General features: G+C 30.6%; 2 protein-coding genes across 4 annotated transcripts in view; one reads left to right on the plus strand and one right to left on the minus strand.

Moving 5' to 3' along the window:
• Positions 1–1,196: 1,196 nt before the first annotated feature.
• LOC115889290 (protein C19orf12 homolog) lies at positions 1,197–2,362 on the plus strand. Its single transcript, XM_030909238.1, has 3 exons — positions 1,197–1,586; positions 1,635–1,844; positions 1,962–2,362. The coding sequence occupies exons 2-3, from the start codon at positions 1,670–1,672 to the stop codon at positions 2,222–2,224; spliced, it is 438 nt and encodes a 145-aa protein (XP_030765098.1). The 5' UTR covers positions 1,197–1,586; positions 1,635–1,669; the 3' UTR covers positions 2,225–2,362.
• Positions 2,363–2,398: 36 nt separating this feature from the next.
• LOC115889286 (UTP--glucose-1-phosphate uridylyltransferase) overlaps positions 2,399–23,227 on the minus strand; it is a 30,444-nt gene continuing 9,615 nt past the window's right edge. Inside the window, exons 1-8 of one of the 3 annotated variants that reach the window (XM_030909234.1) lie at positions 12,323–12,466; positions 9,357–9,529; positions 9,027–9,273; positions 8,731–8,969; positions 8,391–8,577; positions 8,123–8,261; positions 5,645–6,054; positions 2,399–2,821 (exon numbers count right to left, since the gene is read on the minus strand). In XM_030909234.1, coding sequence (XP_030765094.1) covers positions 2,714–2,821; positions 5,645–6,054; positions 8,123–8,261; positions 8,391–8,577; positions 8,731–8,969; positions 9,027–9,273; positions 9,357–9,529; positions 12,323–12,343 — 1,524 coding nt within the window. In that variant the 5' untranslated portion in view covers positions 12,344–12,466 and the 3' untranslated portion in view covers positions 2,399–2,713. Of the gene's footprint in view, positions 2,822–5,644; positions 6,055–8,122; positions 8,262–8,390; positions 8,578–8,730; positions 8,970–9,026; positions 9,274–9,356; positions 9,530–9,586; positions 9,796–12,322; positions 12,467–23,227 lie in introns of those variants that run through there. The other 2 variants (XM_030909232.1, XM_030909233.1) reach the window with 2 other exon arrangements.

The raw sequence follows: 23,227 nt of genomic DNA on the forward strand, positions 1-23,227 counted from the left end.
GTTCCTAATAGGTTTTTTTTTAACATTCCATCAAAACTATGGAGGCCTTAAAAGGCCTTTTAGCCTCCGTAATTAAAATTGTAGAATCAGCTTCAGCAACATTTACAGTTACCTTGTTTAATTCTGCTTATACATATATTGCATTAATTTTTCTGCTACCTTAAGATTTCTTTACTCTTACACCTAATTTATGTGATTTTCTTAGCATAATATGATTTATAAACCATATTTTTCCTAGTGGAAGGATGGAATAGGATATGTAAAATTAAGATATTTTAACATTTATTTTCCAGACAAAGAATAATATAGTATTAAGATTAAGACATAAAAAATATTATAAGAAATATCTTAATTTAAATCACAAACTAATTACCAACTAATCTTAATTTGGTCTTGTATAAACACAGCTATAAAACTAATAAGATCAAAACTCTACCTTCACCATATTGTCAAGATTTGGCATTATAGGTAACAAGAAATTACAGTTAATTAAGAAAAGAATATCAAAGTACACGATATTAAATGCTGTAATGTATTCTACGACACAAACCATCTCCCTTCTAAAGAGAAAAAGATAAAACATAAAGCTTATTCAGCTTATTTTAGTCTTATCAACACACTCTTCGATAAAATATATGTCTAAAATTACTATTAATCCACTAACTTGATATTTTTAAGAAATTATGATACAAACATTATAATCAAAGTATATTATATTAGTAACATTATAGGTAAGATGTTACCTCTATCTCCCATTGACGTGTATTGTTCTATAAGACTCGTCATGGTAGTATTTCAAAACATCAATACATATAATCAAAACTATTGTTGCCTGTAAATAACTAGAAATTAGATAACTTGAAAGAAATAAAATAATTCTAATAAGTTTAAAACCATTAAGAAAAAATCCGTACATGATAATTTTTAATTCTAATGTAAATATATAAATAAATGTTATTATTATTAGAATTTTATATATTCATAATATTTTCATTTCACAATCTTCATTATCCTTCTTACCTTAATTTTGAATATCAAGATAAATCTGAAATGATAAAATTAATTATAGAATTTGTATTATTATCGATTAACAGCAATTAACAGTCAAAAAAAATTTTCAACTGCAAATAATTCCAAAATAAACTGCAATTTGGCAACATCGACGATGTGCGCTTGCGTAGTATCGATGATCAAATGCAGCAAATATTGGCTTCAAGGTCAGCCACCGGATCCACACCTTTACCAAAAATTGTACCAAAGTGGTACCTTTTTAGTTTAGAATGTGGTACGCGATAAAAGTAGGGTGCGGCAACACTGTCTGTGAATTTTGTCGTTTGTGATTTACAAATACGTTTTAATAAAATAATAATTTTTAATTAAAACGTATTTGGTGATTTACCGTTTACCCCTTGTTTACCCGTTTACCCTACGTTTACCCATAGGATTAACCCATGATACGGATTAACCCATGGTCTCGGTCTAAAACCACAAATTGACTACAAAGTTAAATCTCAAGAAGCAGGATTTTCTTCAAATAATTTTATTATAATTTGTGATTATAATCGTTAATGCCAGATATATCAAAGGTAGAGTAAAGTTATTTTTGGATGCTTTTTTTATTAACAAAATTTTAGATTCTTCGACTGCTTACAAAGCATAAAATTTGAAAATGTTGAATACAAGAAATGATGAGACTAGGAAAAAGATTATAGAAATTTGCCAGACATTAGCCGAACAGCAAGAACTAACAGTAACAGTAACAGAATCTGCTAAAGGAGCATTAATAACTGGCATAGGAGTATTTGTTGGTGGTATTCTTTTAGGACCTTTAGGAATGGCTTTTGGTAGGTATAGATCTTAGAAATATGAACTACTTAATAATTATATGATCTAAATTCTGGTCTAAATAGTAAATATTTCAGTGTTAACACTATAACACTATTAATGTTGATTATTATTAGGTGGAATAGTTTCATCAGTCGGAGTTGCTGTCAGCTCTAAAGGAAAATTCCGATCTGTTGCAGAAATCATCAGTGAAATGCCAGAAGACAAGAAAGATAGATTAATAAATTCTTTAACAGATCTGTCAAAGAGTTTTAACTATGAAGATGTTCTTAAACTTTTAACCATTGCATTGACCTCGGCAGATGTCAACACAGCTGTGATAACGTTATTAAAAGATTTTGTAATAAAGGAACTAAAGCTACAGATAACCAATTATTAGTGATTATTATTTGAAAAATAATATTTATAAATTTTAATACTCTTGTGTCAGTTATATTGAATAATCAATAATCCAATTATATTATTTTATTTGAAGGTTTACTATTTTTTCTAATAAAGTCCTATACATATGACATGTGAATTGGTTTTTGAGGGAATTGAATCAAAAATAATCTGTAGATCAACTTTTTTATTTATAACTATTTAACAATAATATAATATAATTACCAGATAGGAAAAATGCATAAAAAACATGCATTTAACAGAAAAAGTCTAAATTTAATAAAAGAATAAATATAATAGTGTATAAACTTTTTGGCAATACCATGCTAAATTTTTTTTTTCAATAAATAGCAAAATCACAATGAACAAAAATTTACAAAAAATAACAGTAGAATTTAAAAAAATTATATAATGTGAAAAAAAATATGTACATATCTCTTCCATGATAAGTAGGTAGATAAAAATATAATATTTGACTAGAATATATTTAATGATCCAAAATACGCATATTGCCAGATACTATTTTGTTTTCCAAGATGGCCCCAGAAGGTATATCGATCCTGTCTCCATGGTTGGCAATAATAATAACAGTTCCCTAAAATTAATTGTATTTATTAACCTGCATCAAGACTGGAACTGAACTTCCGTATTGTTACAATATAAATTCAGGGTCGCTGATATGTATGGGAACGATTATTGGGTAAAATATACCTAATAATAACTGTAAACATAACTTCTGACAAGCAGTGTCCGTTTAGGTTTAACGCAGAAGTGTTTACAAAAATTAACTATTTTATTTTGTAGATTTTCTTGCAGTGCAGTGGCGAAATACCCATAAAGGATTTTTTGGGGGAAAATATACAAGGTACTGCAAAAAGTTAAATAGAGGTTTTTAAATGTCTATTGGTGAGTAATAAATTTAAGTATATAGGGTCGGCCATAAAGTCGTGGCACATCAAAGTTTAATTTTTTTTAAAGGGAATCCCCTGTATATTATTTATATTTCAATTCTGAACAAAAATCGAGACAAACAACGTACCTCATACCAACCGTTTCCAAGTTATTGACTTTTGAAAATATCACTTGCTCTAGATTATAATGATATGTTTAAAAAGTGCTTTATTAAAAATTCGGGGAATTAAAAGGGATGTGTCCAAGTTTTTTCTTTTTTTTAATTTTTAAATGCTGTAGCTCCATGTCATGTTCCTAATAGGTTTTTTTTAACATTCCATCAAAACTATGGAGGCCTTAAAAGGCCTTTTAGCCTCCGTAATTAAAATTGTAGAATCAGCTTCAGCAACATTTACAGTTACCTTGTTTAATTCTGCTTATACATATATTGCATTAATTTTTCTGCTACCTTAAGATTTCTTTACTCTTACACCTAATTTATGTGATTTTCTTAGCATAATATGATTTATAAACCATATTTTTCCTAATGGCGAAATACCCATAAAGGATTTTTTGGGGGAAAATATACAAGGTACTGCAAAAAGTTAAATAGAGGTTTTTAAATGTCTATTGGTGAGTAATAAATTTAAGTATACAGGGTTGGCCATAAAGTCGTGGCACATCAAAGTTTAATTTTTTTTAAAGGGAATCCCCTGTATATTATTTATATTTCAATTCTGAACAAAAATCGAGACAAACAACGTACCTCATACCAACCGTTTCCAAGTTATTGACTTTTGAAAATATCACTTATAATGTATCAACATTAAAATTTTGATGCGCTTAGTTTCATTTAACAATGCCATTCTGCAGAAACTGTGATACCTAATAATCTATAACAAAATTATATAAGAGTTTCTTGCCTTGAACTGCTGATATAGAAATTAATTCCACGCTGTGTTCGACATGGTGATACGAAAACACTACCATTGCACGCAGGCCGCTATCTTGCGATGCGGGACTTAATATCTTACCGCTACTTTACGACAAGTCGTATTTATATACTCTGCGCTGTGCTCGACATTTTGTGGAAACGACCCAGGCTCACCTGATGATGGGGTAGGGCCCTGAAACCGGTAGTGAGAGCAGGTTGATCCACATTATGTCGAACACAGCGTGGAATTAATTTCTATATTAGCAGTTCAAGGCAAGAAACTCTTATATAATTTTATTATATGCCTAAAAACTGTAAGAAATTTATTTTCCATTATTATAGTGAGATTAAATCAAGTCTGGAAATTACAAAATTTTCGTTTAACATTTCAAAATCAAAACTTCATAATAAAGTCGGAAATGGTTGAATCACTGGTCACGATGTGTATTTGTGTATTACGATTATTCTTTAAAACTGAAGGAAGAATAGAAATATGCAATAATATACAGGGGGTTGCATTTAAAAAAAATTGTGTCACTTTATGACCGACCCTGTATACTTAAAGTTACTAATACTAGATATTAAACATTTAAAAACCCTGTAACTTTGTATATGACTTTTTGCGGTACTTCGTATATTTTACCTAATAATCCACCGGTCTTATACATATCAGCGACCCTGTATATACATTTATCTAATATACACAATAATGGGCCCGAAACTGTATTCTCATCTATCGCACCGTTTAAATTAATAGTACGAGCAATGTCGTGAAAATAAATATTTTAAGAAAGCTGGCTCGTTAATAGATCATTTACTATGCTCTCTGGAACAGCATGCGGCCCATCAACGTTGTGTTTCCTACTGTGCATTGAAAGAAGATCTATATTTTTATTAGTCCTTTAAATTCTAGTATTGAATATAAACCGAGCGAGTATCCATAATGCAGCGCGTAGAGGTTCCGCCTATCAAGCGAGGAGTCTTAATATTTGTTTTTTTTTGAATCACTAGAATTTTATTGAATACTTTATTATCAGAATATAAACGAAAATAAAATAAAAAATGGTCTCAAACACTGAATCCTCGGTTCATAGTCGGAAACTCTACGCGCTGCGCTATGGAGATTTGTTCGATTTATAGTCAATACTAGAATTTAACGGACTAAATAAAAAAATAGGATTCCGATGCGCAGTAGTGAACGCAACGGGTATCGGCAGCAAGAGCCAGCTTTCTTAAAATACTTTTTGGAAAACATTGCTAGCTCTTCTATAAGCGGCGTGCCGCGGCGGGTTAGAAGTAAGAATATTGACATTTCACCCTTCCCTCTGCCACATATCAGTCCAAGAGGAACCGTTTAAAACTATTTACAAAACTCTAGGATTTTTTTTGCTCCGATTCGTTTACTTTGACTAGGCTATATATGATAAATAAACTCATTTAAAAATTAGTCAACGAAAAAATCGCCTGGTTCCCTTCTATATGATTAGGTAACTCTGTGTAAATGCATGCAGTAATGATTCCCAGATGACGTAATACGCCACGTACCGATTGTCGTATTTTTGGTTTGGTTTAGTTTGGTTTTATCCTACTTACTTTAAAGGACACTCCTCTACCGAAAGTGACATCTCCTGATACAGTCAAGTGATCCAACTCCAACAAATCAGGTATATTGGCGAACCTGTTTAAAAACTCCTGTACTTTGGAGAAATGGTTGTCACCTAGCTTGACCAATGGCGTAGTGGGGAACATTCTCTGAGGCGACATCAGAAGAGAGCCGTGTTTGAGGTTATACAGGTTGCTCATAACCAACAGAAGATCGGAAGTTTTTTTCACTGGCAAGAACCTGGATCTGGGAACGTTGATACCGATTCCGTTTCTGAAGGATTTCATAGCTGCACCTACGGCTGTTTCTAGTTGGATGATGTTGAGGCCTTTTTCAAGGATTTTGTTGTTGACTATGATCTCTAGGTTGAGGCTGTCTTCGCGTACCACCCTTTGAATGGCTAGAAAAAAGATAACACCATAAAAAGGAAGTAAATAAAAAAAAACGTTTCGTTGAAATAAAAATAACGTTGAAACTTTCACTGGAAGAATGCCTATTTAATTACTAATATATTAAAGGCCTAATCCCGGTTGCAATACTATTGAAAATACCAACCTTGGCGGTTTTCAATTATTGTTGCAAAATATACTGCAAAGAAGAAATTTAATGTATCAATGTCTATAACGTGTTTTTGCTTTACCCATTATCATATCTCCATCGTTATCTTACATGTTAATATCGAAACCACGAAATTTTGGACGAAAACTTGTCTATAAGCTTGGTGGATTTCAGTTGATTTTCAAAATTTCGACAGCAGCGCTCGGTGCGGCAAAATAAGAATTTTCCGGCTCTGTATTTTAATGACTAAACAATCCAAGGACAAATAACACCCAAGAGTAAATTGTTACCATGTCACCAAACAGTGCCGTGGCACATATTTTTCTTAACTTAGCTGTTTGAAGAGATATTTATATTTTTTGATAAATGTTTTGACTACACCTATGGTGTATACGGTGGTATATATATATATATATATATATATATATATATATATATATATATATATATATATATATATATATATATATATATATATATATATATATATATATATATATATATATATATATATATATATATATATATATATATATATATATATATATATATATATATATAGTAGGATCTTATATCTCCTACGCGGAGCAAAGGGCTTCAGTGAAAGCTCTCCATCGGGTTCTATTTTTGGCAGTTGTTTTTGCTTCCTTCCATGTTGACCCTACTTGTTGAAGCTCATCCAGTATGGAACGTCTCCGTCCTATGTATACGGTGGTATCATACTAATTAATTACGAAATAAAGTATTAAAATGTTAACAAAATATACAAAACTAGTATCGACGTATAGCACACATCAAGTACATTTAATATCAGAAAAATAATTATCGGATTCAATAAGAAAACTAAGAAAACGATAAAAAGGTGGAATGGACTGTTTATTTACCTATGAAACGTAACTCCTGGCTCTTTCTTTTCGCTGCGACTTTTACACTTGAAAGCTGAACAACTAATCACCATTGTAATAAAGTTTACAGCGCTTTCAGATGGAGCGGACCGTACGCACGGAGCGTCCGCGCGGGTGTTTTTTCAATATAGCTCATCCGGACGGAGCATACGCGATCCATGTGAAATTGTTCATATAAGCCCATTTTGGACGATTTTCAAAATTTCGACAGAAGCGCTTGGTGCGGCAAAAATCAGAATTTTCCGGCTCTGTGTTTCAATGACTAAAGAATCCAAGGACAAATAACACCCGAGAGTAAATTGTTACCATGTCACCAAACTGTTCAAAATTGTTCATATAATTCTCATGGTACTTGCTCGAAGTCGCGGACGCTCCGCTCCGTCTAAAAGCGCTGTTATGCAAAGTTCACTACACACAAACTAACAAACTACTAAAAATCGCTAAAATTGTCACTGATGACCAGCTGATCACTCATTAGTTGCCAAAAAATGGCGTCTAATGTCACAAATTCTGTTGCAGCCCGTATATGGGCGTTATATGTTCTCTTTTACGTTTACTGAACGTTACTTTAACCGTTACTTTAACATTTTTTTTGACAATATATTATTATTAACATTTGAAATTGTTTGTCACAACACAACAGAACGCCTAGTGGGGATTCCTTTTCATTTAATTTTTACTACCTAAAACAGCGTTACATCACACAAACCTCCTACCTGAGTGGTTCATAGTTTCAACAACTGCACTATTAAAAACTAAAATACTTAAATATTATGACAAAGCCACGATTTTAATATTATTTCAATGCGATCAACATCGAAAGTGCAGATCAAATACTTCTGATTTCTACCGTATCAAGCGCTGCCGGAAATCTTAAAATCAACTGAAATGCACCAAGCCTATAATATACACAGGATGTTTCCAAAGTAAATTCAAACGTTCAGGGTTGTGATCAATCAAATTATATTAAAAATATACCTTAAACACATCGAAAAAAAATTGTACCTGATAATTTTATCCATAAATTATTGGTGTTGAAGAACTTAAATGTTTTGACAGATTTGAAATCTTCTACGTGTTCCTTTGGCACTTGCGCAATCTCAAGCAGTCTCAGTCTATTTTCGTAATGTATTAACGTACCACCCTGTAATTTTAATGCTTTTTTTAATGTGTTGTATTTTAATGATTTACTTTTTTAGATTTGCAATCTTAAAGTTATTAATATAGAGGGTGTTAATATATAGAATATTTAAATAATTTTATAATATTTTACCTTAACATCTGCTTTCGTTTTGTCAGTAACTTCCATGACAAATTCGGGATTTTTGTCGTTGCTGTTTAGCAATACATTTAATATTCTTAAATCTACTGTAGCTCCTAAATTGTCTATGTTCGATATAAAACAGTAATCTCTACCTTCGGCAACGAATTTATCTAATAAACCCGAATTTTGAAAACTCCTATAATAAAAAAATACTACATGTAATGTCCTAGTAATTTCTGCTATACTTATTATAATTGTAAAAAAAAATCACTCCTAATTTACTTACTTCTCTGGCTATATTGGTGTTAGTCAATTAATTGAAAAAAAAACTTTTTTTATCAATACTTACAAGTAAAAATCTCCGTGTCCAGGTGGATACCATGCTTCCAAGTTATCATCTATTTGTGCTGATTTTGCAATGGGCATCAGAGAATCCCTATTTATTCTCGGATAACAAGATTGGTTAAAAGTATGAATTTCTATATTTAAGTTTTTGTATTTCCTAATCACTTTTTCTGTATCTTCATCTGTGTTGAAAGAATTCATTAAAACTAATGGCACGTTGACTTTGTATGTTTTGTTGAGATGCTTAAATGGTAAAGAAAAATAAGATTCAAGTGCATATTTAAGTAAAAACAAATCTACCTCTATTTGTTGTACTGTTAGATCAAGAAATGTGAGATCGTTCCGAACAGTTATCACAGATTTAGGGCCGTAACAACCCATAGAAGTACCTAGGCCACCATTCAGTTTGACCACGACCAATTTGTTAAGCATCTCGTGCAAGATGTCGGCTGTAGGAATTTGTAGAGTCGTGTAATCTATGACAGCATCAGGTGGCAGTTTTTCAATTTTGTTCCAGTCCAAAGATGGTCCAGATTCATCCAAAAATCTAAGGTAGATGACAAGTATTTGTAATAATAAATTCGAATATAAAACTGGAAGTTTTGTTTTCAACGCCATGCGTGCCTATACCTTCTAAAAAGCTCCGAGAATCCCTCGAATTCTTTTTTGACATGCTCTTTCTTAACGCCTTGGATTGTATTTGCCAAATTATCCAACTCTTTTTGTAGTAGCAACAGGGCATCTCTTTTGGTAGCTGCCAAAAACTGTTTGGAGTCGCTACCTGTCCTATTGTGGCCTTTAACCTAGAGTTAAAATAAATCAATAATTATGATTTTTTTAATAAAAGAAACTTTACGCACTAAGCTATCCAAAAGAAATGGAACATTTTTAGTGAATTGTTTTAAATCGACATTAGTGCTCTTGTTATCTGTATTAGTCACATTCTGAGTGGTTTTTGTGACATTTTTACAATCTAAACATTTCCTTTCCATACAAAAAACGAATAATTTACGGCAAAATTTTACATTTTTCGATAAATAAAAATTGACAATAAAATTGTCAAAAAATGATTTTATATAACAGACCATTTACCATAGATAAAGGAAAATAAATTCCATTTACAAATTGATACCGGATTATTGCTGATATAAAATATATTAAAAAAAAAATTAAATCTAACAGTTACAACAACATTTCAGTTATTTATCAGTTTTTAGATATCTCAATATCAAATTCTCTTCCAGACACTCATAAAATACAGGGTATCCCAGTATTTCCTCAAAGGTTAGAGGGCATCAATCAAAAATAAATCAATCATTAATTAACTTAAAAATTATTATCAAAGCAAAATCTTTGAAGGCGGGTAAAAGGACAAATAACTCACAATCTTCTTGAAGAGTTATACAATTTATAATTACAATGAACGAGTTGTGTAAATGTTAACAGCTCTAACTAATTTTATTTCTTCCGAGTGGTTGTATTTATACTTCCTATGTTGACTTTTGTGTGAGTATGCTTTTATTTTAAAGAACACAAGTTTAATTGAATTAAAATAAAAAATAATTCTTCTACATATATAAATTAAAATAAATATTAATTTTCTACAATATATAAATTTGAAATATAAATTAAAATTCAACATATACTAATTAAAAAATAAAAAAAATAAACATAATTCTTAACTTGTTCCTAACTAACACAACTAAAAAAAAAATATCCTACAAAATTGAATATCAGCATATACAGATTGAAATAATTAATTCTCAACTTACATTACTAATACAAAAAATAAATAAAAAATATATCACTCAAAATACATTTAACTAATGCTTAAGTAAATTTCTTTGAATTGTGCATTGAGGTATGATTTGATTATTGCCTGGTCCGTTTTTTCTTTCAATTTATCTAATTATAGCTGATTATACGGCTCCCCTCACCTTATGATTCTGGTCTAGTTGTTTTTAATTTTTCAAATTTAGCATACCATATTGTTATCTGTGATTGAACAATTTTTGTGATAGATATAACTTTTTGACTTTGTATAAAAAAAATTTGACTTTTTAACTTGTGATTGTATTTTATAAATTTGACCTCTGTAATTGTTTTAGATTTTGGGCCTGATGATGGGAATAGTTTAAATTCCCGAAGCATGTCGCCCCCCTTGCTTTTTGAAGCATTAAAATTTAAATTAAACAACTTAAAGATTGTGAGTTATTTGTCCTTTTACCCGCCTTTTTTTAAAATTCCATATTTTCGCCAACCAGATTATTAAAACATAAAAGATTTTCTGCGCCTCCATAACTTAATGTGACAAAAAACATTTTTTGGAAGTCGTCTTTGGAAAATATTTTTTTTTCCTCAAAATGTATGCACGGTGACGAATACTAGAGGGTAGAGGGGCCCTTTTAGGGAAAGAAAACCGGCCGTTGTTGGTGGAGTTGGCGGTTGAATTTTGTGAAAGTCAAATGTTAGATCACTTAGCAAAACATAGACACCCATAATCTCATTCAAATCGGAATAACGGTTCTTAAAATATCTGATAAAATGTGTTAATTTTTTTTTAAAGTTTGGTTGCCGTCTGGCGGACAAACAAAGCACTTTTGTATAGAGGTATGTCCAATGAACTTATTTTGATTCCAAAAATACGTAGTGGTTCTCTGTCTACGGAGTATTGGGACACCCTGTATGTTCAACAAACCGTTTAATAATATGTATTTAGGATCTAAGATAAAAACGAAAGTATAAAAATAAAAATAAAACTAAACCTAAAAATGAATTAAAAAATATAAATAGTAATCAAATTAAAACTAATTTACTGTTGTACGTACAAAGCCAACGACAAAGACATCAACTCATTAAAAAAAATGATCCAATGACCTCTTCCACTTTATAATACTATTTAGGCAAATGATAAACAACTATAATATCCAGTGATACACAAAAATAATTTTATTGTTTTTTATTTTAAATTAGTTAGTAGAGCAATGTACTGCGATCCAATCACTTTGTAATATACCTTACAAAATAAATATTGTATTTTGGCTCATGCTGCTGTGGCTATTTATGATAACCTTAGTATAGGGGGTATAGTAAATGACGTCACTAAAACGTTAAGTAAAAATATATAATAAGAACATAATCAATGCTAGAATTTTAAATTAATTTTATAAATTAAATCTATCTATATACAAAAAATAAGGTCTATTATTTACATAAAAGATAATATAACAAATTTGCGAACAATAAGGATAAGATTTTTAATTCAGAAAAGTAACAGAGTAAAATTATATAATTCAAAGCCATAAGTGAATTAAAATTTAAAAATATTAATGTTAATTAAATATTTTAGATTAAAATAACATTATAACCATCACCCATAAACATTAATTGTTTGCAAAAAGATTACAATAATATAAAATAAGGTGCGAATTAAAGCAAAAACATATTATACGAGATAATTTTATCTATATATGATATAGATTCGATAAAATCAGATAAATTGGTTTGATAGAGTTTACAAAAAAAATAATTAAAAAAAATAATGCGTCTACTATATTAATATATAAAATATAATAATATAATGTTTTGTTGCTTACGATTTCTAGAAGTGTAGTCATAATATAAAAATTACACAAGCGTCGTGTGGTACATCAATCAAGAGACAAAACTACTACTAAACTTGGTGATAACAGCACAGCACGCACTCAAAGGTCTTATCTTTTAATGTGCTATTTAATAAGAGGGAATATATCGTAAAATTCGGTCATTATACAGAGAGTAGAGGAAAAAACAAATAATCATAATGTTGGACCATTAAATGGCCATCAAGTCTAACGCGCATAGGAGACGCGTAAAAATAACTTAATATATAAAATCATTAAGAAAAAATGTGTATGCTGTGTGACCTCCCAACGAAAAAAATCAAATAAAAAGACCGAATTATTTCTTGTATAATTTTATTATTAAAAAAACCTTCGGAATAATAAGAAATATATTCATCAATTCCAAGTTTAAGGTAAGTATTGTTTAATCATCAAACATTTGTTTAAATGTATTTATTTAAATTGTAAGAAAATATCCGAAAAGAGAAAGTTAAAAAATCAAACTTAATATACATGGTGTGAAAATTTTGATATATTTCAAAACTTGGAACGAGAGATAATAGAAATAAATAATCAATTAAATATAATTTTAAATAAATCGCCAAAAAAAGAATATATTTTCCTTTTTCAGTGTATAAAATCATATTATATGCAACCAAACATACAATAGTATTTTTTATTGTCAAAAGTACAGTCACAGCTCATGTCACAGCTTATTAATAACCAGCAGTGGGATTCTGTAAACTCCGTAGCAAGAAATTTCCTGTCTAGCCTATGTTATTTGTATACGATTGATGAGTCACTAGACAGGAAATATGTTTACAGAATCGCTAGCCAGAGGCCCGATTCTGTAAACATACATATTTCCTGTCTAGTGACTTATCAATCGTATACAAAGAGCATAGGCTAGACAGGAAATTTCTTGCTACGGATCTTATAGGCCTGGTGCATTTCAGTTGATTTCAAGAAATTCCAAACAATTGTGAGTTTGTGTGGAGTAAATCGTTCGGAAATTTTAATTAATTTTTTATTTATAAAATAATGTCCAAAGATTCGACCACTGCAATGAAATAACAGGAAACTACGCATAACAGGATCATAAAAGAGAGGATAGGTAAGTGAGTTAGTGAGTATACAGTTGAATAATAATTATTATTGCAAATTATAAACAAAAATAATAGGGTTATGTTATAAAATTCTAAACAAACACAAAAAACCGATCGATACACGCACGCTTGACACTTTTGACAATCCCGAAAACAATCCACAAAGCGTTCCAACCAATGACTAAAGAATCCAAGGGCAAATAACACCCGAGAGCAAATTGTGACGATGTCACCAAACAGTGCCGTGGCACATATTTTTCTTAACCTAGCTGTTTGCAGCAATATTTATATTTTTTGATAATCGTTTTGACTACGCCTATGGTGTATCATCCTAATTAATTACAAAAAAAACGTATTAAAATGTTAACAAAAGGTACAAAACTAGTATCGACGTATAGCACATATCAAGTACATAGAGATGTTAATTGAAATTGAAGAACAATTATCGAATTCAATAAGAAAACGCTAAAAAGTTGGTGTGGACTGTTTATTTACCTATGAAACGTAACTCCTGGCTCTTTCTTATCGCTGCTGCTTTGACACTTGAAAGCTGAACAACTAATCACCCATTGTAATAAAGTTTATACAAAGTTTACTACACACAAACTATTAAAAATCGCTAAAATTGTCGCTGGTGACCAAATGATGACTCATTGTTTGCCACCAAAACAAAAAAAAGGTCACAAATTCTCCTGCAGCCCGTATAGGGGCGTTACATGTCCTTATATTCTTTAGTCATTGGTTCCAACGTTGATAGTTTTTGCACCGTCACGAAACTATTCGAAGTCCGCGCATGCTAACAAAGTGCAAGAAAACCGATTCGAGTAGGATTTCGAAACGATCACGAAATGCTGATGCTGGTTGGAACAAATCTAAAGAATCTCTATTAAATGCTTACCTTTTCAATTGCGAATTTCGCCAATTATTTTATCAGAAATGTTTTGTCCAACAAACATTTTTTGTTTGTTTTTAAGGTGAGCAACTAGTGTAGTTTATATATATATATATATATATATATATATATATATATATATATATATATATATATATATATATATATATATATATATATATATATATATATATATATATATATATATATATATATATATATATATATAGGGTATTTTGAAGTTTTCAAAACACCACTGGCACTGTATGGCCAGATGTCCCCGTAAATCTTAAAAATAAACCAAACCATTGTGCGTGGTCATGTCGATCGCATTAAAATAATATTGAAATCGGGGTTTTGTCGTAATATTTAAGTATTTTACTTTGTAGCTAGTGCAGTTATTGAGACTATAAAACACTCAGGTACGAGGTTTGTGTGATGAACGCTGTTTCGGGTAGTAAAAAATAAGTGAAAAAGAATTCGAACTAGGCGTCTTGTTGTGTTGGGACAATTTCAAACGTTAATAAAATTGCCCAAAAAAATGTTATCGCGTACAGGAGAGCGTAATTAGGGCGTTGTTGGGTGCAATAACATTCATATAACTCAACTTTCCCGGATATTCAACTCTCCCGAAACAACATTTTATAGCTTCATAGTTTCTCATACCGATTTGATTAAAAGCACAAACGGATTCAAGCAGTTCAACGAAACAAGTGAGTAAAAAAAGTGCTCGTTACATAATCAAAAAATTAAATAATAGACATACTATGAGAGGATGATATATAATTTGCAATATTAATGGTATACTTTTTTAATCAAATAGTGATTAAATGTTTTATGAAGACCTTCTAAAATTATAATTATGTACCTTTAAAAAATGTCGTTATTGCCGAAATAGCTCCAATTATGCCCCACTAGCAAAACCGGTGATAAAACTATGCTCGCTACCGTAGTTGAACTCATCTATTTTTTTTAACTGGAATAATAAATTATAATGCAAGTTAGACATTCTGAAGATATCAAAATAGGTATTTACCTTTTTATTTTTTTATTTAGAATTTCCACAAATTATACTTTCTAACACTTTATTAGAATAATTATATACTCATTTTTTCGTTTCCTTGCCATTTAAACCCGTGTATTTGTATGTGTTCGTTATTTACGATATTCTCGGGCGATGGCAGCACCGGCGCACGGTAGAAATACCCAATATATAATGTTGGACATTGACTTAAAAATAAAATTTTAAATTAAATAATTTTGGTAGAAGATTTTAATTACTAAGTCCAGACAGTTATATTTTATCCAACTCAAAAAAATATTTTAATTATATGTCTGTTTGAAAAGTTTCAAATGAAGATATTATTACACTGACTTAATTATGGTATTAATTTCTTGTGAAACAACCTAGTTTTATAAAAAGTGGCAAAGACATTAAACATTTTTTTTAACCATACATATTAGATTACAGTTGAGGGTTGGAACCTATGGTGTTACACAGCAAAATAAAAACACTAAATCACACTGTTCAGTTTATAATCATCTGCTGATGATGCTAACATGGTTAGCGAAACGCGCGTCCAGTGTAAAAGTAAAAGTGTTTTGGTGTATTGTGGTGATTTAGTGTTTTTATTTTGCCATACATATTAGTGTAAACGATTGTTTTCACTTTAAAATAAAAGATATATATAGTCACAAAAGTTTGGGAGAACAATCTGTATATAAGAGGCACAAACATTTTTTTGCTACTAAATACTATATTTAGTAGCAAAAAAATGTGTATGTAGAAAAATAAAAAAATGACCAAAAATGGCCAAGACTTTATATATGTCACAAGGTAGATTAAGCCTTAATAACGAAACTAATTTAACATCTTGCCCCCGCTTGCCCCCCTCTAAAAATTTCCATTTAATATATTACTAATACATTCTATACTAAAATCAAAAACCTTTTCAATTCCAATAAATTAATTTAAAATTTTTCGAGTCAAATTATGTTTATTTTTTTATAAATTTATTAATATTTAATTATTAATTGGATAAATACAAAATGACGCTTAAATCAAAAACAGATACAGGGTGCTACAAATATATGGAAAATAAATAAAAAAATAAATAAATAATCTTTCTTGTATACATATTAACATGTAATGGGTGAAAAGTACCGTTTGCACGTTTTTTAATAAACACCATTAATAATATTTTCTTTGAAGCTAGTAGTGTAGTTTTACTTTGCTCATGGCATGACTGCAAATATAGTTTAGAAAATTTAGGGGTATCTTGGATTTATAAAATTACTGGATTTCAGTGATAAAATCTAAAGCTATTTCTTTTTAAAAGGATCAAAACTGAAACATTCCACGACAGTTTGGCAAAGTTTATAAGCATTTAAAAATTCTAAGATTTTTCCAAAACATACTATATTTTTAGGTCACCCTGTAGATGGTTTGTAATGAGTCAACCACTTTCTTTTATTAAAATTTAAAATTGTTCTGTTTATACATTATTACGGTATATAAAAATCATTTTTTCGTCTTTTGGATTAAAAGTGTTGAGAAGAAAACTTCATGTCCAACCGCTCCCATAAGCTCGTTCCACTGTGCGGCGGAGAATGCACCAAGCCTATAGAATCCCACTGCTGCTTGTCTTATTAGCTAATTTTTGAATACCGGCGCCTTACCTGCCGCGCTTATTCTTGTACAGATGAAGGCAGTCAAGTCAAGAACACCAACAGAAAATATCAACCATACCTACGGTTGTTCTTCTCTGGCACCAATCATGACAGTTTTTATACAGGGTGAGACTTAAATAAGTGCAAGTATTTTTAGGGGTGGTACATTCGACCCCAGAAACACGTCTATGAGTTAAAAAAATTTGGATTTTTTTTAATATCTAGTGAAAAAACATAATAACTTCATAATATGGCAACACAGGTAGCAGACTAAATTGACAAGAAAGAAAACCCAGAAAAGATCTTCTTTTCTGGGTTTCTGAGTTTAGTTCTTGAGGTTCTCAAAATGTAAGCGAAAAATCATTTTTTTTTTATTTTCAAAGTAAAATATCTCGATTATTTTGGAGTTATCTGAAAAACGGGAAAGAGGTCTTTTATCAAGATCTAAGAGCCCTGAAAATATTTGCACTTATTTAAGACTCCCCCTGTATAAGCTTCATATTATACTTCATATAATACGCACTGCAATACGCAGTATGTAAATTATCTAAGTTGACTGGCTGTCTAATAAATTGGCTGTGGTACAGTACTTTTTTTACTTTAAATAACCTTTTTATTCAAAGATTTTTTATATACTAAAAAAATGTGAAATACCTACAGAACTATAGTTGAATATTAAATATTTATTTTATTTGTCAAATAAATTTTAGTTGACAAATCTTATTATACTATAAGTAGAACATTTAATGTCTTTGACATTAAATTTTGTTTATTCAATAACTGAACTTAGCATAGCCCTTTAGACTAAGTAAAAAAAGTAAACAAAAGCCGCGTCCAAACTAGCCTCGCCAAGCCGTGCAGAACACTGGCGAACGTTCACGCGCACTTACATTATGTCCAAACTAAGGGTGAAGCAAAGTGCGTTTTAATGTTCGCTGTTATTCGGGTGGGTCGGTTAATTTAGGTGTTTTGAAAACGTGCATGATAACGAAAAAATTGTGGTAGCAGCTTTCATTGTTGATTGATGCTTGCAACAAAAAGAAAAAAAGACGTGTGACATAACGCAATAATTAATTGATGCAAAGCCAAAAAAAATACAATGCCAGTATTTTATTAAGTATCTTAAATGACAAACAGCTTAAAAACTTTTGTCGAATATCATCATAAGATTTCGAATATCTTTTGAATCTAATCGGTCCAAAAATTAAAAATCATGAAACGAGTTTTGGAGAATCAATACCAGTTAAAAAAAATGGCTTACGTTATTAACCGATGGTGACTCGACGTTTATTTTTTGTGCAATTTCATTCCATGCGTCAATAAACTTCCTATTTCTTAATTGATAAATTTTATTTTGAGAGTCTCATATATTAGGCACTGTGTCTCCCATTACTAAAATGTAAAAAATAAAATTCGCTGGTGCGCGCGTCAAGAGTAAAAAAATAATGAAAATCCATTCAATCGTATGCGCGGCGTGCATACCGAGCATACGAATTGCCTTTGATGTAACGTATGATCGAATAAAAATGGCGTCATCGATGGCTATGAAATGAAGATCGCTGTTATTTTATATGTAAATTTATATCGGAAATGTCTTTGATCGGTTGATTTCCAAGCCAACTGGACGCCGTTTTTTTTCGATCATACGGTATTATAGTAACAATGGAAAAGAATCGCGTACGCTCATGAATGCGCAAGAACGCCGCACATACGTCCAAACCATGTCCAAAGGGTCTAAACTAAAGTCCATACTACAGAAGAAAATATCGACACCTTATGGTCCAAACGTTTAAAATACATGTTGCAGGAACTAAACGTTCAATTGGGCTTGGCAGTCTGTTCTGTATATGTGTTTTGTGCTTAGCAGTCTTGGCACGGCCAGACGCGACTAGCTTGGCTTGGCGCAAAAGATATCGATGCTACCTTGACGGCGGTTTTAAGAAACAGCCATCTATTTGAAGGCAATCTATTTGAAGACAAGAAGAGTCAGCAGTTGGCTCTCTTTCAACAAAAAAAAATAATCCACCAAATACATAGCAGTTCACCGTTCAATAAAATTCGAATATCGACTTAAATAGGAAAATAAAATCAGATTTTACCGTTAAGTACTTGTAATTTTTTATTTATAAAAAAAAATATATAAAGATTTAATACATAGATGACGATAGATGATACATACCAGTCTAAGGCACATAAAACGGCGTCCAGTTGGCTGGGAAATGACGATCGATGACATTTCCCATATAAATTTACCTACAAAATGATTGCGGCCTTCATTTCATAGCCATCGCTGACGCCGGTTTTTTTTCGATCATTCTGTCCAACGAATCAGGAAAGATTATGACAGACGACATCCAAAAAATTACAGAAAATGCAATCTCTATAATGATAGGATAGGATCTCTGAACTATAATAACTAGTAGTGGGAACTATCGAATGAATACTATCGAAACATTCGATAGTTGCAATTCATTCGAATAATTCGATAGCTGGTAAGAAAACATTAGTTGAAAACTATTCGAATAAAAATTATCGAATAGATGCGTCATCTGCCTTGAAATATTGTATTCTAGTAATGCGGCAGCAAAAACCATTCATTTATAAAATTCATTCATTTATGAAATTCATTTATTCGTCAGGATCGATTATAATAAAATATTAACTGGATTTTAGTTGTCGCCCGGCGACGTAGGTTTCTTTCCGAGAAACCCGACAGCGGTCGGTGGCAATGCTATGAAAGAAGCCGGCATCTTTGATTTTTTGCGGAGTCATGTAAAGATAAGGACACATTATTTTTTTTATTGAGGTGCTAGTATTTACACAGAAAATACATTATGAAGGGCGCTGTTGCCATATATTGGTATTAGTTGATATTAGCAAAGAATATTATTGTTTGGCTTTAGTTAGTTAGGGATAGTATGTCTATACATTTTTTTTATTAATATTCTGTTGTTACACTGCAATAATACTTGTTATTTTGGATGTAGGAAAATGATTTTTAATGTTTTTAAGCAAAGACTGGTTTAATAAAAATAATAATAACAGTAATAATTTACTCAATAATTTGTTATACCTATTAACAACAAAAATTAAAATAATTTAATATAAACATTTTTTTACGTAGTAGCAAAATATAAACAACAAATTAGATGTCAAAATTATTTATATTAGATCCTATTTAAAAATAATATAGTCATTAATTTTTTTGGCAACGTTGGTTTATTAAATAAGAATAATTACAGAACTAATTTGTTATATTAACAACAAACTTTAAAATCGTGAAATATAAATATTTATTAATTTTCTAAGCATGCAGTGTAATGGAAGGAAAATATAAATAAAAATTAGAAATCAAAATTATTTATATTAGGTACTTTATATTACTTTTAACGATACTATTTACTTTTACTGGCATTTACTTTAAAAATAAATGAAATATTTCTTTGCAAGAAAATACATGTAAGAGAATTAGCATAAACAAAATACAAACATCGTTAACTTTTTTTTAATTGGCACGTGTAAAACTTTCAATTTAATTTTCTCACCTCATAGTTTGAGTTCGATAACCACATTTACTTAACCACATTACTTAAATATGATTATTAAGTTCAACTAATTCATATTATTAAAACATCTAAAATACAAATATGTATTTTTAAAATTAATTCTAAGTTCATCTCATCTCTCTTAAAAATTGCTACTTTTAAAAATTTCCCATTAAAAAATAGACCATATACCATATAAAATAAAATAATTGAAAGATCGGGCTACGGAAAATCACACACATTTTCGGAAAAATTTTGACACCTGCACACGCACACAATCGTCAATTAAACAAAACTACTATTTTAGTATTTTAAATATTTTAATAAACGCAAAAATAGCACAGCATTTATAAGGCGAAGTTATAAAAATTTGGAAGAACTAATAATGCACTGACGCACACAAAAATCAAACGAATACTAAATTTCATTTATCAAAAGCATATGTCGTGGCTCAACGATAACCATTTAGTCGCACCGCGAGGTTGTCACATATGCTTTAGTATACAAATGATTGATTTTATTCGAATAAAACCATTCGATAGTTGAAATCATTCATTCAATAACCATTCGATAGTCTAATTCATTCGATAGTTCCCATCGCTAATAATAACGATTAGGGTTTCCGGAACCAGAGCCGTTTGCCGGAACCACGCCTTTAAGGAACCGGGTTCCAGTTTTTTCAGTACTGGCTAATTTTTTGTTCAATGATGGCGCATTTTGTCAATCAGCAAGCAAGGGATGGTTTTCAAAAATAAAATCGATAGAATAATGTGTTTTTTAATGAAAATAATTATTAAATAATCAGTCAAAAAAATGCAAATTCCTATAAAAACAAAATAAAATATAACTAATATCACAGATTATACAGATTATAAACTTTGTTTTTTCTTTATTGTTTTTCGTGGTTCCAATTTTCGGAATCGGGCACTAGTTAGGTTACTAGTTTGCGCATATAGCACGACCACTTATGGCCTCTAAAATTGTGTACAGCGCCTGACCGGCACAGTTATTAGAGAGATATCGGAAAACCGAATAGCGTCATGCAGTATTTACCGTACCTTATCATGGTTACGATATGCGCGAGTCAATTTTTAACGCAACACCCGCTAATAACGTTACCGCCTGACGTAATTTGTAATTTGCGGATCAATTACACTAAGCGCTATTTCTAAATAACGTTTAAAAATTGCTTAAATGGGCATGTGCGGGTATTTGACAACCGGGGCCGCCCGGCGAGATCTTTTATTTTAGGTTATGTTTGAATTGTATTGAATTATTACTTTAGTTTTATTAGGCAATTTGATATATAAGTAGCTGGGATTAGTTTTAATTAAATAAATATGGCCCAAAATATGGATTCCACCTCTTCCAATATTAAAGAACCTATAAAGAGGCGTAGCTTTACAGCAGATGACGACTTAGCCCTTCTAAGAGAATTTGTTGCTTGTTGCCCTAAACCCACTGGCAGACATTGAACAATAAAGCACTGGAAATAAGCACTTTAGCCCTTTAGTTTTAAAATATCTAGTAAACAAAACAATTTCAAAGTTTTAAATTCAAAGTTAGGTTAAGTTTAAATAGCGGACGCGACGCGAACAGAATTCTTTCCGATCCGATAACTATAAATGAAGAGAATTAATACCACCTCACGTAAAGGAAATAACACCTGGCCTTATTAACGTCCATGCACGCTATTCGGTCAGAGATTCGGTTTAGCGATATCTCTCTATTGCGCGGTTTGGTTTGGTTGTGTTATTTTTGCGCACAGGAAATTTTACTCGTTTGCACATTGTCATAAAAAACAATTTTCGTACCACGAATTAGGGATAAGATTTTTATCTGTATACATATAGTATACCTAATTTGTGCTAATATATTGAGCAACACTATTTATTTAGAAGAGTTTGATTTCGACCGCTAGAAAGTATCAATGAACTTTTGCATGTACCTAAAAAAATAATCAGTAAAAAAAAATTCGGTACCGAAACTACCGAAAGAACTGGGAATTTTTATTTCTAGTCCCGGTTCTTTGATGGTTCAAAAGAACTGGAAGTTAATGATACTTTCGAGACCGGGATTTCGCGGTTCTAAAGCCTAATCAACACAAATGAACACAAGTGAAGGAAAAACGAAAAAAAATTACTTAACTTAAAAATTGTAAAAAACTTAAAATTTACACCAAACCAGTGGAGGCTCGTGGGTATAAAAATAGGTGAAGAGGCTAATAAAAATTAATTGCGAAATTTTTTTTGGCGCATTCACCATTTTGTCAACATTTTTTAAATTATTATTTTAAAAATTTTGGGTGTATTCACCGTTTTGTCAACATTTTTTTTTTGTTATTATACACTAATACCTATAATATTTTCCTTTTAGTTTGGTCTAAAACGCATTAAGTAAAAAGAGATACAACCAGTTTTCGATAAACACATTATTTTGCATTCCAGTGAAAATATAATTAATTTAAATTAAATATAATAAACATTATATACAGTGTCCACCATAAAGTTGGATCAATATAGACATTTTTTTATATTAGAGTTTTAAAAAATCTTTTTGTGGCTATCACTTCTGCTTTGAAAACAACTTAAAATGCACGTCAAAATTGACAGCTAACATCTGGGAGCTGTAAAAAAATACGAAATATTTAAAGCATTACTTATTATATTAAAGCAGTAAAATATTA

The sequence above is a fragment of the Sitophilus oryzae genome, unplaced genomic scaffold (genome assembly GCF_002938485.1).
Source record: "Sitophilus oryzae breed Bouriz unplaced genomic scaffold, Soryzae_2.0 scaffold_813_pilon_pilon, whole genome shotgun sequence".
NCBI lineage: Eukaryota > Metazoa > Arthropoda > Insecta > Coleoptera > Curculionidae > Sitophilus > Sitophilus oryzae.